At 40.0% G+C, this 14355-nt stretch overlaps 1 protein-coding gene across 1 annotated transcript in view; it reads right to left on the bottom strand.

Moving 5' to 3' along the window:
- Positions 1 to 14355, bottom strand: part of GDPD4 (glycerophosphodiester phosphodiesterase domain containing 4) — a 120062-nt gene that overhangs the window by 34357 nt on the left and 71350 nt on the right. The window contains exon 11 of the mRNA XM_069470484.1: positions 9211 to 9367. Coding sequence (XP_069326585.1) covers positions 9211 to 9367 — 157 coding nt within the window. The remainder of the gene's footprint in view (positions 1 to 9210; positions 9368 to 14355) is intronic.

Genomic DNA, 14355 nt, shown 5'->3' with positions numbered 1-14355 from the left:
CAGTCTGAGCAAGAGCGAGACCCTGTCTCTACTAAAAATAGAAAAAAATTACATGGACATCTAAAATATATATAGAAAAATTAGCTGGGCATGGTGGTGCACGCCTGTAGTCCCAGCTACTCGGGAGGCTGAGGCAGGAGGATTGTTTGAGCCCAGGAGTTTGAGGTTGCTGTGAGCTAGGCTGATGCCACGGCACTCTAGCCCGGGCAACAGAGTGAGACTCTGTCTCAAAAAAAATAAATAGGCCGGGCGCGGTGGCTCACGCCTGTAATCCTAGCACTCTGGGAGGCCGAGGTGGGTGGATCGTTTGAGCTCAGGAGTTCGAGACCAGTCTGAGCAAGAGCGAGACCCCATCTCTACTAAAAATAGAAAGAAATTATATGGACAGCTAAAAATATATATAGAAAAAATTAGCCGGGCATGGTGGCGCATGCCTGTAGTCCCAGCTACTCGGGAGGCTGAGACAGGAGGATCGCTTGAGCTCAGGAGTTTGAGGTTGCTGTGAGCTGGGCTGACGCCATGGCACTCACTCTAGCCTGGGCAACAGAGTGAGACTCTGTCAAAAAAAAAATAAAAATAAATAAATAAATAAATAAAATAAAATTAAATTAAATTAAAATGCAACATATCAAAATCTGCAAGATGAAGTTGAAATAGTGCTTAAAGGTATTAAATATATGTAGTATTAAATGCTTATAATAGAAAAAATCTAAAATCAGCACCTTAGCAAACTAAAAAAAATCAAATACAAACAAATCAAAAGAAAGGAAATAAAGATTTGAACAGAAGTCAATGAAATTAAAGGTAGAAAAACAATGAAACCAATCACTGTTTCTCCAATAAGATCAATATACTTGATATATCTTCAGCCAGCTGAAAAGAGTGGGAGGGAGCAGGGAGAGAAAGAAACATACATTACCGAAAGCAAGAATGAAAGAGGGAACATTACCACTGACCCCATAATCATTTAAAAATAATAAATGTTATAAACAACTCCATGTCCACAAATTCGACAGCTTAGATGATATAAGTCAATTCCTCAAAAGACAAACTATAAGCAATCACTCAAGAAGAGATAAACTGAATGCTCTGTATCCATTATGATATTGAATTTATAAGTAAAAACCTTCCAACAAAGAAAACTCCAGGCCCAGGTATGTTCATTGTTAAATTTCACCAAACACTTAAGAAAAAATAATACCACTTCTACACATTCTCTTCCAGGAAGTAAGAGGATAGAGTATTTCCAACTCATTTTATAAGGCCAGAATTACCCCAGTACCAAATCCAGATGATAACATTACAAGAAAACCACAGACCAATATTTTTCATGAATATCCTGTCGATTTTTAATTTCAAATATGGTTTTTCAGTTCTAGAAATTCTATTTGGTTCTTTTTTATATTTTACGTATCTCTCATTATGTTGTTTTCCTTTAAATCCTTAATACATCTGTAATGACTTTTTTAAAAATTTTGTTTCAGAATATTATGTAAACATTTTGGTTACATAAATTGCTTCTGTACTGTTTGAGTCAAAGTTTTAAGTGTGCCCATCACCCAGATAGTGTACATTGTACCCAATAGGTGTGAATTTACCCATCCCCTCCTCCCCCCCACCAACCTGCTTGATTTCTGATGAATGTTATTTCCATATGTGCACAGAAGTGTTGATTGATTAGTTCCAATTTAATGGTGAGTACATATGGTGTTTGTTTTTCCATTCTTGTGAACTTCACTTAGAAGAATGGTATCCAGTTCCATCCAGGTTAATACAAGAGGTATCAGTTCACCATTTTTTTTAATGCTTTATATATATATTTTTATTCTTATTTCAGCATATTGTGGGGGTACAAAAGTTTAGGTTACGTATATTGCCCTTGCCCCTCCCCCCCCGTCAGAGCTTCAAACGTGTCCATCCCCTAGACAGTGCGCATCGCACTCATTATGTATGTATACACCCATCCTCTCCCCCACCCACATCTGCCCGACACCCGATCAATGTTATTCCTAAATGTGCTCTTAGGTGATGATCAGTGAAACCAATTTGATGGTGAGTACACGTGGTGCTTATTTTTCCATTCTTGGGATACTTCACTTAGTAGAATGGGTTCCAGCTCTTTCCAGGAAAATACAAGAGGTGCTATATCACCATTGTTTCTTATAGCTGAGTAGCACTCCATGGTATACATATACCACATTTTATTAATCCACTCATGTATTAATGGGCATTTGGGTTGTTTCCACATCTTCGCAATTGTGAATTGTGCTGCTATAAACATTCGGGTGCAGATATCTTTGTTATAGAATGTCTTTTGTTCTTTTGGGTAGATGCCCAATAATGGGATTGCTGGATCAAATGATAGGTCTACTTGTATCTGTTTAAGCTATCTCCATATTGCTTTCCACAGAGGTTGCACTAGTTTGCAGTCCCACCAGCAGTGTATGAGTGTTCCTGTTTCTCCGCATCCAAGCCAACATTTGTTGTTATGGGACTTTTTGATAAAGGCCATTCTCACTGGAGTTAAGTGATATCTCATTGTGGTTTTGATTTGCATTTTCCTGATGATTAGAGATGTTGAGCATTTTTGCATATGTTTCTTTGGCCATTAGTCTATCTTCTTTTGAAAATTTCTGTTCATGTCTTGTAATAGCTTTTGAAAAGTCCCTTTTTGATAATTCCATCAGCTATCTTTTCTGGGTCTTTTTAAAATGAGTTTTTCCTCCTAGTTTTAAGCTACATTTTCCTGCTTCTTTGTACACCTAGTAATTTTATTATTGGATGCTAACCATGGTGACTTTTATACTGTTGGAGATCTCAATACCAATGTTTTCCTTTAAAGTATGCTGATGTTTGTTTTGGCAGGTATGTAAATTACTAGCCAATCAGTTTGATTTTTTTTTTTTTGAGTGAGTCTAAGATAGCTTTTAAGGTAGGCTAGTTTAGCCCTATTACTGAGATACAACCTTTCCAGGGTTTTTACTGAATGCTCCAGATGTCCGACAAAGTCTCTCTTCAATTTGGCTAGTAAGAATTTGAGTATCTTCCAGACTTATGTGAGCTCTTGGAATAGTTCAACTTAAAGAAAGCTCTCTCGTAGTACTGTGCTGAGCCTTGTGGAGCGGAGCCCTACACGTATGTAACTTAGATATAAGCAATATACTCAAGCAGACCCCTAGGCAGATTTCTGGAGTCCTTTCTCTGAAGAGCTCTCTCCTTCTTATATTCTTCTCTGAAAATTCCATCCACCTTAACCTCCCTGAAATTCAATCTGTCTCTACTCAATTCCATAAGACAGCCATGCCTAACATATCCTCCTCCCTGTTCGATGGAAAGTGTCTCCAGGCAGAATATAATGGCAAGTATAAGACTCTCCTATTTACTGCCTTCTCTCATGGATCACAGTTCTGCACTGCCTGTTGTCCAATACCTGAGAATTATTGTTTCATATATTTTATCTGTTTTTCTGGTTGTTTGTGGCAGGAGGATATGTCCGTTCCCTGTTAAACTTTCACAGCCAGAAGTAGAAATGTCCTTGTTTCCTATATATCTTGACATTATTGTAAAAACTTCCCATTTATTAAGCCTGCAATATGACTGGAGATGTAAAATATAAAAAGGGAAACTTCATATTCCCAGTTAATATTATGATATTATGTAGATGAAGTAATACTACGAATAAGTTTCAGAGTTTGAATATTTTTTAATTTTTTTTTTTTTTTTTTTTTTTTTGAGACAGAGTCTCACTCTGTTGCCCGGGCTAGAGTGAGTGCCGTGGCGTCAGCCTAGCTCACAGCAACCTCAAACTCCTGGGCTCAAGCGATCCTCCTGTCTCAGCCTCCCGAGTAGCTGGGACTACAGGCATGCACCACCATGCCCGGCTAATTTTTTCTATATATATTTTTAGCTGTCCATATAATTTCTTTCTGTTTTTAGTAGAGATGGGGTCTCGCTCTTGCTCAGGCTGGTCTCGAACTTCTGAGCTCAAACGATCCGCCCACCTCGGCCTCCCAGAGAGCTAGGATGAATATTTTTTAATTTTAAAGGATAAACTGGAAGTACCAGGAGATCTATTAATATTGTCACTGCCCATAATACATTCTCATCCTCAAGGGAAACAGACCAAATCCTTTTAAAATAGTTACATATTATATTCTATTAATATTTTTTCTCCTTTCTGATATTGTTGCTTACTGTAGCAATTTAACCAAACTAAATCAGTTTTATTATCATAATTTATTCCTGTTCTTGTCTGAAGGTCTCTTCTATAAGACACAGACCAGAAAATGGAAACGATGGACCCAAAATCTTGGTTGAAGGGACTGTGACAGATACCCTTATGTACTGATATGGCAAGGAATAAATTCATGCAAACAGGCTTCCAGTGTAAGCTGACATTGCCACTTCAAGTAGATGTCAATCAATCTGTATTAGGTGATCGAGTCAAGATTTCCAAAGTTACATTTTAGATCTGGAGCAGATGATTTTGTAAAAGCAGACTGATAACTCAAGATATAGCAGGATATTAACTATGCCAGATGGAATGAACTGATGAGAGCAATCTAATCACTGTTATTCATTTTGGAATTTTGTTGGTATTGTTTTTAACATTCTATTTTCTGATGTAAGAAAGGCTTTTTTTCTCTTAATCTTTCTCTATCTCCTATATTATTCTTGGCAAAACATTCTTTGTATTTAGTGTCTTGTCTCACTGACTCCTCAGAATTCAGGAACACATATTTTTACTGCATCTCTACTTTTCACAGCAATGTAGTTATCTGCATAGGTTCGATAAAAATCTGCCCTCCTTATCACTGGGATATTAATTGGAAAAATTTATTATGCAATCAAGGCCATAACTAAAGGATCAAATTCAAGAATATGTTCCATTCCATCAGAATAACAAGCCGCCTGTCCCCATGCAGGACCCAGGTATAACTGATATTTGTAATCAATGCCTATAAGCCTTCCTAGTCTGGTATCTGTCGTACATTGTCTCAGCACTACAGGTAGTAAGGAAGGTCATAGCCTGTCAGGAAAAGGAGAGATGTTCTGCCTACATTTACAGGTATACAGATGAAACCTGATGAAGATGAATTTTTTATTTTGTAAATAGTAGTGTTAAAAAGATCTCCAGATGATACGGACTATTAAAAATGAAACTCTAGATTTTGTGTTATTTGGCTTTATTAATTTACATAGATGTAGTAAGAAGGGTCAGTTAACACACGTAAGGTTCTCTGCTGTATAATCAGAGTGAGGTTGTGCTAAATACCTACTCAGGCTATTAAATTAGGATCTGTCTGGAGATTAGGCAGGTTGGTATCTCACTTCTCTTTTAAATTTTTTTAAATTAAAAAATTTTTATTGATACACAATAATTTGTACATATTTATGGGGTACATGTGATACTTTGATAAATGCATACAATGTATAATGATCCAATCAAGGTAACTGGGATATCTATCACCTCAAACATTTATCATTTCTTCATGTTCAGAACATTTCAAATCTTCTATTTTAGCTCTTTTAAAATATACAATAAATTGTTGTTGACCATAGTCACCCTACTGTACTATCAAATACTATTAACTTATTCCATAGATCTAACTATGTGTTTAGATCCATTAACCAACCTCTCTTCACTCCTACTCTACACACTTCCCAGACTCTGGTAACCATCATTCTGCTCTCTACCTCCACGAAAATCAACTTTTTTAGGTCCCACATATGCGTGAGAACATGGCAATGGTCTTTCTGTACCTGGCTTATTTCACTTAACATAATGACCTCCAGTTTCATCCATGTTGCTGTAAATGTTAGGATTTCATTTTCTTTTATGGCTGAATAGTATTCTTTTCAGTATAGATACCTCATTTTCTTTATCCAGTCATCTGTTAATGGGCACTTAGGTTGACTCCATATCTTGGCTATTGTGAATAGTGCTGCAACAAACATGGTCATGCTGATATCTCTTCCACATACTAATTCCCTTTCTTTTGGATATACGTCCAGGAGTGGGATTGCTGGATCATATGGCAGATCTATTTTTTGTTTTTTGAGGAACCTCCATACTGTTTTCCATAGTGACTGTACTGATTTACATTCCCATCAGCAGTGCGCTAGCATTTCCTTTTCTCAATGTCTTTGCCAGCATCTGGTATCTTTTTGTCTTTTGATAATAGCTATTTTAACTCGAGTGAGATATCTCACTGTGGTTTTGATTCGCATTTCCCTGATTAGTGATGCTGAACATTTTTTCATACAGTATTGGCCATTAGTATATCTGCTTTGGAGAAATGGCTATTCATATCATTTGCCCATTTTAAAATCAGATTATTTGGGTTTTTGTTTTGGGGGGGGTTGGTTTTTTTTTTTCAGTTTTTTTCCTTTATTAATTGTTTTGGCTGTCTTTGTGGAAGGGATGAGCATTAGGGTTTTCTAGTTGGCCATCTTGCTCCCATTTCTCTTTTGAGTGGGTTTTGTCATCCTGCTTGTTCCTTCATTAATGTGCTAAATAAAGCTTATCCTCATGATCATGATGTATTTGCATGAGAATATTTTTATCATTTTGAGAATTATATTTTCACAAAAGGATAAAAGAAAGTTCCACAGAAATGTTGGTTAGGCTGGTGAAACAGGAATTCAGCTAAGCTTCCAGGATCAACTCCCAGAACTTCTGTATCTGTCCTCATTTTATTATCAATCAGATTAACTACATGATTTTCACAAATAATATCAAGAATAAATATACTAATAAACAATGATCAATTCACCACCATCATTAATCAATAATCATACCCATCCAATGAGGATCACTAGAATAATCTTCACAACCAATTTCTTCACTGTGAAAAATCACCCAAACCTCCAAAACTTTTAAATCACATGAAACATCTTTTAAATCACCTTCTGACCACACAGCATGAAAGCAAACAAAGCTCCACAGTCAAACCTAAAAGTAAGTCCCCCAAATAACCATATTTGAGCCCTAGGTTTCAGGACACTCCTCAGTAGCCATAGTAATAGTATAGCTAAACACTATAAGCAAAGCACCTAAACATGCTAAAATAGAGCTCTTAATCCCCCCAAATACCCACCAAAATTTATTACAATAATACAGCCAACCCTACCACTTACAAATAATCCAAGACATTCATAACAGGAGATGGAGGAGATGGTTTTGAAGAAAATTTTTGAAAACCCAAAATGAGGATGATATTTAATAAAAGTATTAAATATTAAATGTCATAGTTCCCACATGGTATGGAACCATGACCACTGACATGAAAAATTACTGTTGTTGTTTTTCAACAACAAGGACCACTGAGAAAAATCATCCGTTAATTAAAATTCATCAACCCTACTGCTCCATCAAACATCTCAGTCTGATGAAACTATCACTCAATTTTAGAAGTTTAATTCTACAATCCTAATAAGACTTTCACAAGCCATACAATATACATCAGATAACAGCTTTTTCATCTAGAATACAATTTGCTAAAACATCAACTATGGCTAACTAATCCAATATATACATCCTAATGGAGCACCTCCAGTTTTTGTGTGCCTATGTATTTATGAAAGTTGAGACATAGTAAAGAGCCTACATATGCTCTGAAATATGGAATATCAAAGTAATCTCATTATTTTCACATAAGGAAACAGCATTTATAGGCTATGACTCCCACAAGGGCAAATATTCTGAGGAACTCCAGTAGCAACAAGTCTACTTTCAGCTATCTCTTATGTTAGCACTAGTTAATAGAATGAATCTGAAGTGGAATCTCGGTAGATACATCCATCCTTACATAACTCTTCACTTTTCCCTATTTTTACATGAAATATTACCAAATAGCTCTCAGGACTAACATCAAATATAAACAAAATTCCCTTCCACCTTAAGTATACAATTAAAAATCTCTAATAGTTATTTTCTTTATTACACTATTACCTGATAAAGAAGCTATTACCACAGCTGACCCCCACATGAAGCTATCTCTGCTGCCACATATGCTAGCAATATGGATGTCTGATGTCTATCCTGCTGAGATGTTTGTTTTCAAAATTAAATTCTCAAATAAGTATATCTGATCGGGCAAAACGTAGGTCACATGACTCCCCCTAGCCGTAAGATAAGTTGGAAAATACACGCCGTATTGTGTTCTTCAATCTACCATGAGAAGGCAGTCTTGATAACTTCATCGAATGCAAATCTGACCCTTTGTCCACTTTAAAATACTCAAACATAATTCTAAACTCTCTAACTTGTTATTTAAGCATGCCTATAATCTTTCTTCAACATGTTTTCCAGATTCTTCTCCCAATCTATCTCCCATCTACTCCCACCCTTCTCTTCTTTCTCTCCTTCCCTCTGCCCTTCCCTGCTCCTTCACACACGCACACACACATCCCTTCTTATTCCACTATACTGTAATTTCTGAAACACATCATCATCATGGCCCATAGTTCCCCTTAGAAATGATCTTCCTTCAGCTCAAATGGTACTTCTGCATAAAGTAAGTATTTTCCAACTTCTTCAAGAGGAACCATTCATTCTTGCCTCAAAATTACATTATATACAGCACACGCTTTACATTTTACCACAGTCATTATTAGTCTATACATCTATCACCTTCCAGAATTTCCCATCCATGCCCCTCAGACTCAGTTAGAAATTATTCTTGCATTCTCCTGAAGAACCTGAAATTAACTCTAGCTGAGCACTTATCACAATATATTGTATTTCTCTGTTTCTTATACTAGCCTGTGAACTCCATTAGGGCTGGATATGTGCTTATTCACCTTTATATTCCATGTGCCTAGTACTCAGGAGGTACTTAATAAATATCTGTTGAATGACAAGGAGAAGGAATCAAGAATAAATATGTTTCCTAGTCTGCCTCACCCAGGAACATGCTATGTACACGGTAGGCACAGTATAAAAGTTTATGAAATGCCTGGGTAAAAGGAATCGTAAGACAAGTTTGTCTTCAGACTTTTCTGGTGAATGTAGAAAGCAGCACTTAGACTCATTCCACTACTGAAAAAGCCCTCCTGCCAATGTTATAGTCTCGCTACTAAACTGGGATGAAACTGTGTGTACGCTTGCTCTTCTTCACCTACGGCCTTTATCTTCAGGGGCAGCACACGATCTTGTACAAAAGAGATATTCACTAAAGGTTTGTGGAACTGGGGTATGTGTCTTACCTGTGGGTCTACAAACCATCTGCCTGCATTCAGAGTCGACAGAAATGTCCAATCAAAGAAGGCAGGGTGCCTGAAGGCAGCGTCTGGCAGAACTTCCATGATATTGGTTGTTCTTCTCAGGTCATGGTCATGCATCAGGAAAGGCACGTGATCAACACTGCAGGCAGAGGTGGAAAACAGGGGCAAGGGTGGATACGCTAAACTTAGCCACTCTGGCAGACAAGATCTCCAGAAAGCCCTTCAAGGTCACAAGTTTTACTAGCTACCAAACAGCGAGATAATTCATTTCCAGCATACCTTTGCCATAAGAAAAATTAGAAGACGTAATTAGGTAAAAAGGAAAATGATACAATTTGAAACTTGGATCTATTCAAAAGACTAAAGAGTACCAGAAACAATAAATATATTACTAAATATTTAAAATGTTTTTCTCATTTTTTAAGAAAGAATTGACCGTTTATAGCAAAAGTTATTAATAATAACAATGTATCATGAGGTTCATGACAGCACCAGGTCTAACTATGAAAGACATACTTTAGGCCAGGTGCAGTGGATCACATATATAATTGTAGCACTTCGGGAGGCTCAGGTGGGAGGACTGCTTGAGGCCAGGAGTTCGAGACCAGCCTGGGCAGCAAGACCCTGTCTCTACAAAAAACTAAAAAAAAAAAAAAAATTAGCCAGGCATGGTGGTATGCACCCATTGTCCTAGCTACTCAAAGAGGCTGAGGCAGGGGGATCACTTGAGCCCAGGAGTTTGAGATTGCAGCGAGCTATGATTCCTCTACTTCACTCTAGCCTGCGCAACAGAGCAAAACCCTGTCTCAAAAAAAAAAAAAAACAAAAAAAACACTTACATTTTACACAAAGATATATAATATTTAAAGGAAGAGATGAGTTTGAGTTCATATTGTAAACTCTAGCACAACCACTAAAAAAAAAAAACAAACAAAAAAACAGGTACAACTAATAATCCAATAATCTAATAGTGGAGATAAAGTCCTAAAAATACTCATTTGTCCAAAAGGAGGCAGGAAAAGAAAAAAATAAAAAAATGATACCATACTCTCTACATAGATCTAAAATTTAAGTGGGTGTCAAAAAATCATTCAATAATCAAGATAAATACTATTTTAATATTTCTAAAAATCAAAACTAATGCCAAAATCCATAAACAAAACATTAAAGTTTAAATACAGACAGGATTAGTATTACTGATTTTTGCTTTTGCCTCAGGCTCTCATATGGCTCGGCATGGCACATCTTCATTGAAATTTTTGATGTTTTGTTCATTGTGGATATTGAAGGGTAGGTAATACCGAGAGAAATTACTGATCTCACATACCCATGTTAGGTGTAACATGTATATTTACTTCCCTTAAAAAGCTAAGCAGAGACTGAGTTAGTAGGGAGGGAGTAGAAGCAATAGGCACACACAAGCTTACTGGGATCTCTTCATCTCTCTCCAACTCAGCTTCCATAGACTCCCAGTAACTGCAGGCAAGATTTCTTCTTTTGGTCCGTAGGAGGAGGTCAACATTGTTTCAGGGTCTGTGTATTTTTGCAATACCCAGAAAACCCAATTCAGTGTTCTCCAGAGAGGCATAACGCTGGCTGGGCTTTTATGCTAAAACTGTACTTGGGATAACCGCAGCCAAAAGTCTTTGCATGGATCTTCTCAGGGACTCCCATACGCTTTCTCTCTCAAGTGCAAACAACTTGTTTACCTCACTTGCTTTTGAGATATAGACATGTCTCCCTCCTTTTCAAATGTTCCTCAAAAATACCATGTTCATATGAAAGCTTCATATAAACATATTTGCTATTTCTTAAAAACATTTACAATTTTATAAAGTGGGGTGAACACTGTCAAAACAAATTCACTTTGGGGTATTTCATAAAATGAGGGACTACTCAAATGCTGAAAGGTTAAAATGAAAACTTAAAAAATAACTCAGCTCTTATTAATCACACATTTCCTCTCCTCATCTTCCCATTATTTGGCATATAATCCACCCCCCCCCCCAGCCCTTATTCCATTCTGTAGCTCAGGAAGCTATATAAATTTCAATTATCCGGCCTTTTCCTTGAGTCTCATATTTTTGCGAGACTCCCTTATGTGTATATATGTAATTTAAATTGTTTTTCACCTGTTAAGCTACCAATGTAATTTGTAGACCAGCCAAAGAACCTAGAAGGGTAGAGAGGCAAACAAAAAGTTTTCCTTCCCTACAGTAGTATAGACAATTCTTTGGAGTGCTGCTTAAAAGGAAGTAAAAACACATGGCACAAACTGAAGTAGATGTGGGGTTCAGAAAAGTTTTAAAATGGATCACTTTTTTTTTTTTTTTTTTCTGAGACAGAGTTTTGCTTTGTTGCCCGGGCTAGAGTGAGTACCGTGGCGTCAGCCTAGCTCACAGCAACCTCAAACTCCTGGGCTCAAGCAATCCTTCTGCCTCAGCCTCCTGAGTAGCTGGGACTACAGGCATGCGCCACCATGCCCGGTTAATTTTTTCTATATATATTTTTAGTTGGCCAGATAATTTCTTTCTATTTTTTAGTAGAGACAGGGTCTCGCTCTTGCTCAGGCTGGTCTTGAACTCCTGACCTCGAGTGATCCACCCGCCTCGGCCTCCCAGAGTGCTAGGATTACAGGTGTGAGCCACCGTGCACGGCCTGGATCATCTTCTGATTTTAGAACCACTTTGTCTATATCTTGTTTTTAGGGGAAAAAAAGCTGATGTGGAAATAGAAAATTGAGGGGAGTGGTGGTGACGGCCTGAATCTGCGCTCCCGGGAAGGAAGGCATCGATCTGGACCTGCCACAACGCTAGAAGACCGCTCCCACACAGGAACAGCGGTGTGAATCCACGGAGAATCAGCGTGGGACAAACAGAGCGAGTGAGGTCTGAGGTGAACGAAAATTGGGAACGCGGGACAGACACTAGCCAGCGGAGCGCGGGTCGGATACACCCGCCCCCAGCCGGGGTGGGTGCAGCCTCTCGGGAAAGCGGCTAGCCCTCCGCTCCCAATTGAATAGAGCCCTGACCCAGGCCAGCGCAGAATCACTGAGGGATATGTGGCGCATTGGAGACAGGCTTTTTTGCGAAATTACCTTAGAACCTGGGGGATCTCAGCTGAGACAGGGCTTGGCAAGGAGGGACGGATCTGCCCCAGGGCGGAAAAACACAAAAGACTCCCGGACAGCAAATAGCGTCGTACCCCGTGCTGTCTTTTTCGGCAGTTCTCCAGCCGGTCATCCCCGGTGCATGTCCTTGCTGGCCAGCCCCTGGGCAGTGGCGGTCTCTGCCTGCCGGGGAGCCGGTCCCCTCCAGCCCCGGAGCTCGGCAGGCGCCATCTTGAAAGTGAAGGCAAAACCGCTCGGGAGCCAAAAAGTGCCCAGCGGCTCTTTCTGCCCGTGCTGCCTTTTTCGGCGGTTCTCCAGCCGGTGACCCCCAGTGCGCGTCCTTGCTCGCCAGCCCCTGGGCAGTGGCGGTCTCTGCCTGCCGGGGAGCCGGTCTCCTCCAGCCCCGGAGCTCTGCAGGCGCCATCTTGAAAGCGAGAGCGAAACGGCTCGGGAGCCATAAAGTGCCGAGCGGCTCTCTCTGCCTGGCACCCTCCGCTGGTCTCTGAACCAACGCCAGGAGTGCGGGATATGCCGGGGCCGCGCTCGGGGTGAAGGGGCAGAGCTGCGCTAAGGCAAAAAAAAAAAAAAAAAAAAACCACGAACAAGAAGAATAGGCTCGCCGAACTGTATATTTTATTCTTGGTAAATTTCTTCTGGGTTTTGTTTGTGTTTGTTTTTTTTGGGTGTTTTTTTTTTCCTTTTCTTTTCTTTTTTTTTTCCGGCGGCGGACAGCCTCGGCAGGCACCTTTGCCCTCTGGGCCTCTGGCTGCCGCGCCTTTTTGAGCGGGGAGGTTGGATCCCCACCACCCTCGGAGCTGTGCAGGCGCGCAGACGCCATCTTGAAATCCACTGCGAAACCCCCCGGGACCCAGCCGGGCGGGCGTGAAGGGGCGGAGCTGCGCTAAGGCGTAAAAACAAAAACATCTAATGGCCGCTCCGGACCCAGCCGAGCGGAAGTGAAGGGGCGGAGCTGTGCTAAGGCATAAAAACAAAAACATTTAATGGCCGCTCCGGACCCAGCCGGGCGGGCGTGAAGAGGCGGAGCTGTGCTAAGGCGTAAAAACAAAAACATTTAATGGCCGCTCCGGACCCAGCCGAGCGGAAGTGAAGGGGCGGAGCTGTGCTAAGGCGTAAAACAAACAAACAAACAAAAAAACATTGAGTCGCTGAATTATATACTTCAGATTTGTGTATCTTTCTGCCTTGCGGTGTGGTGAGGTACTATGTAGTTTGTTTTTGTTCATTTTTGTTGGCGTTTTTGGTGTTTTTTGGTTTGGCTTTTTGCGTTTCTTTTCTTTTTTTTTTTCTTTTTTTTTTTTTCTTTTCTTTTTCCTTCTTTCTTTTTCTTCTTTTTTTTTTCTTTTCTCTTTCGTTTTCTCCTCTTTCTTTTCTTTCTTTCCTTTTCTTTTTTCTTTTCCTCTTCTCTTTCTCCTCTCTTTTCGCCTTCTAACTGGGGACCCACGGTGAGCTTCGGAATGGGCCAGGTCCCTGGCTCTGGTACATACCGGATCCTGAGCAGTCACCCCCAGGGCCGGAGATCTGCAGGCACGCAATCGCCACTCTAGGGCCCACAGCCAAGTCACTGCAGAGCAATAGGGTACCAAGAGGCTCCCTGGACGGCCCTCTCCCCTGGTCCACGGACCTTATATAGGATCCCTGCCCAAGTGTAAACACTGAATACTTCCCCAGAAGCGAGAGTGTGGAACCTGATCCCTGGGGACATTGGGCCAAGACAGACTTTTGCCCGTGGGAGCTACAGCAACTGGGGTGCTGAGCAAGCGAAGTCACCGTCCTCTCCCCATAGCTAGTATCTTGCCGGCAGATAGAGTCAGAAACCTCCCCTATAGAGGAAGAACCAAAGGGAAACAAACAAACAAACAAACAAAGAGAATTTCGGTCTACTATTAGTGTGGACCCTGCCTGCCTTCTGAAAGACCACAACACAGTGTCCTAACTCACCAAAGCGGTCCTGGATCACTCCAATCCTCTAGGATTGGACCCATCGGAAGAAGTCCCCC

The sequence above is a fragment of the Eulemur rufifrons genome, chromosome 6 (genome assembly GCF_041146395.1).
Source record: "Eulemur rufifrons isolate Redbay chromosome 6, OSU_ERuf_1, whole genome shotgun sequence".
Taxonomy (NCBI): Eukaryota; Metazoa; Chordata; class Mammalia; order Primates; family Lemuridae; genus Eulemur; species Eulemur rufifrons.
The sequence above is the reverse complement of the archived record's forward strand: the minus strand, read 5'-3'. Positions and strand labels throughout refer to the sequence as shown.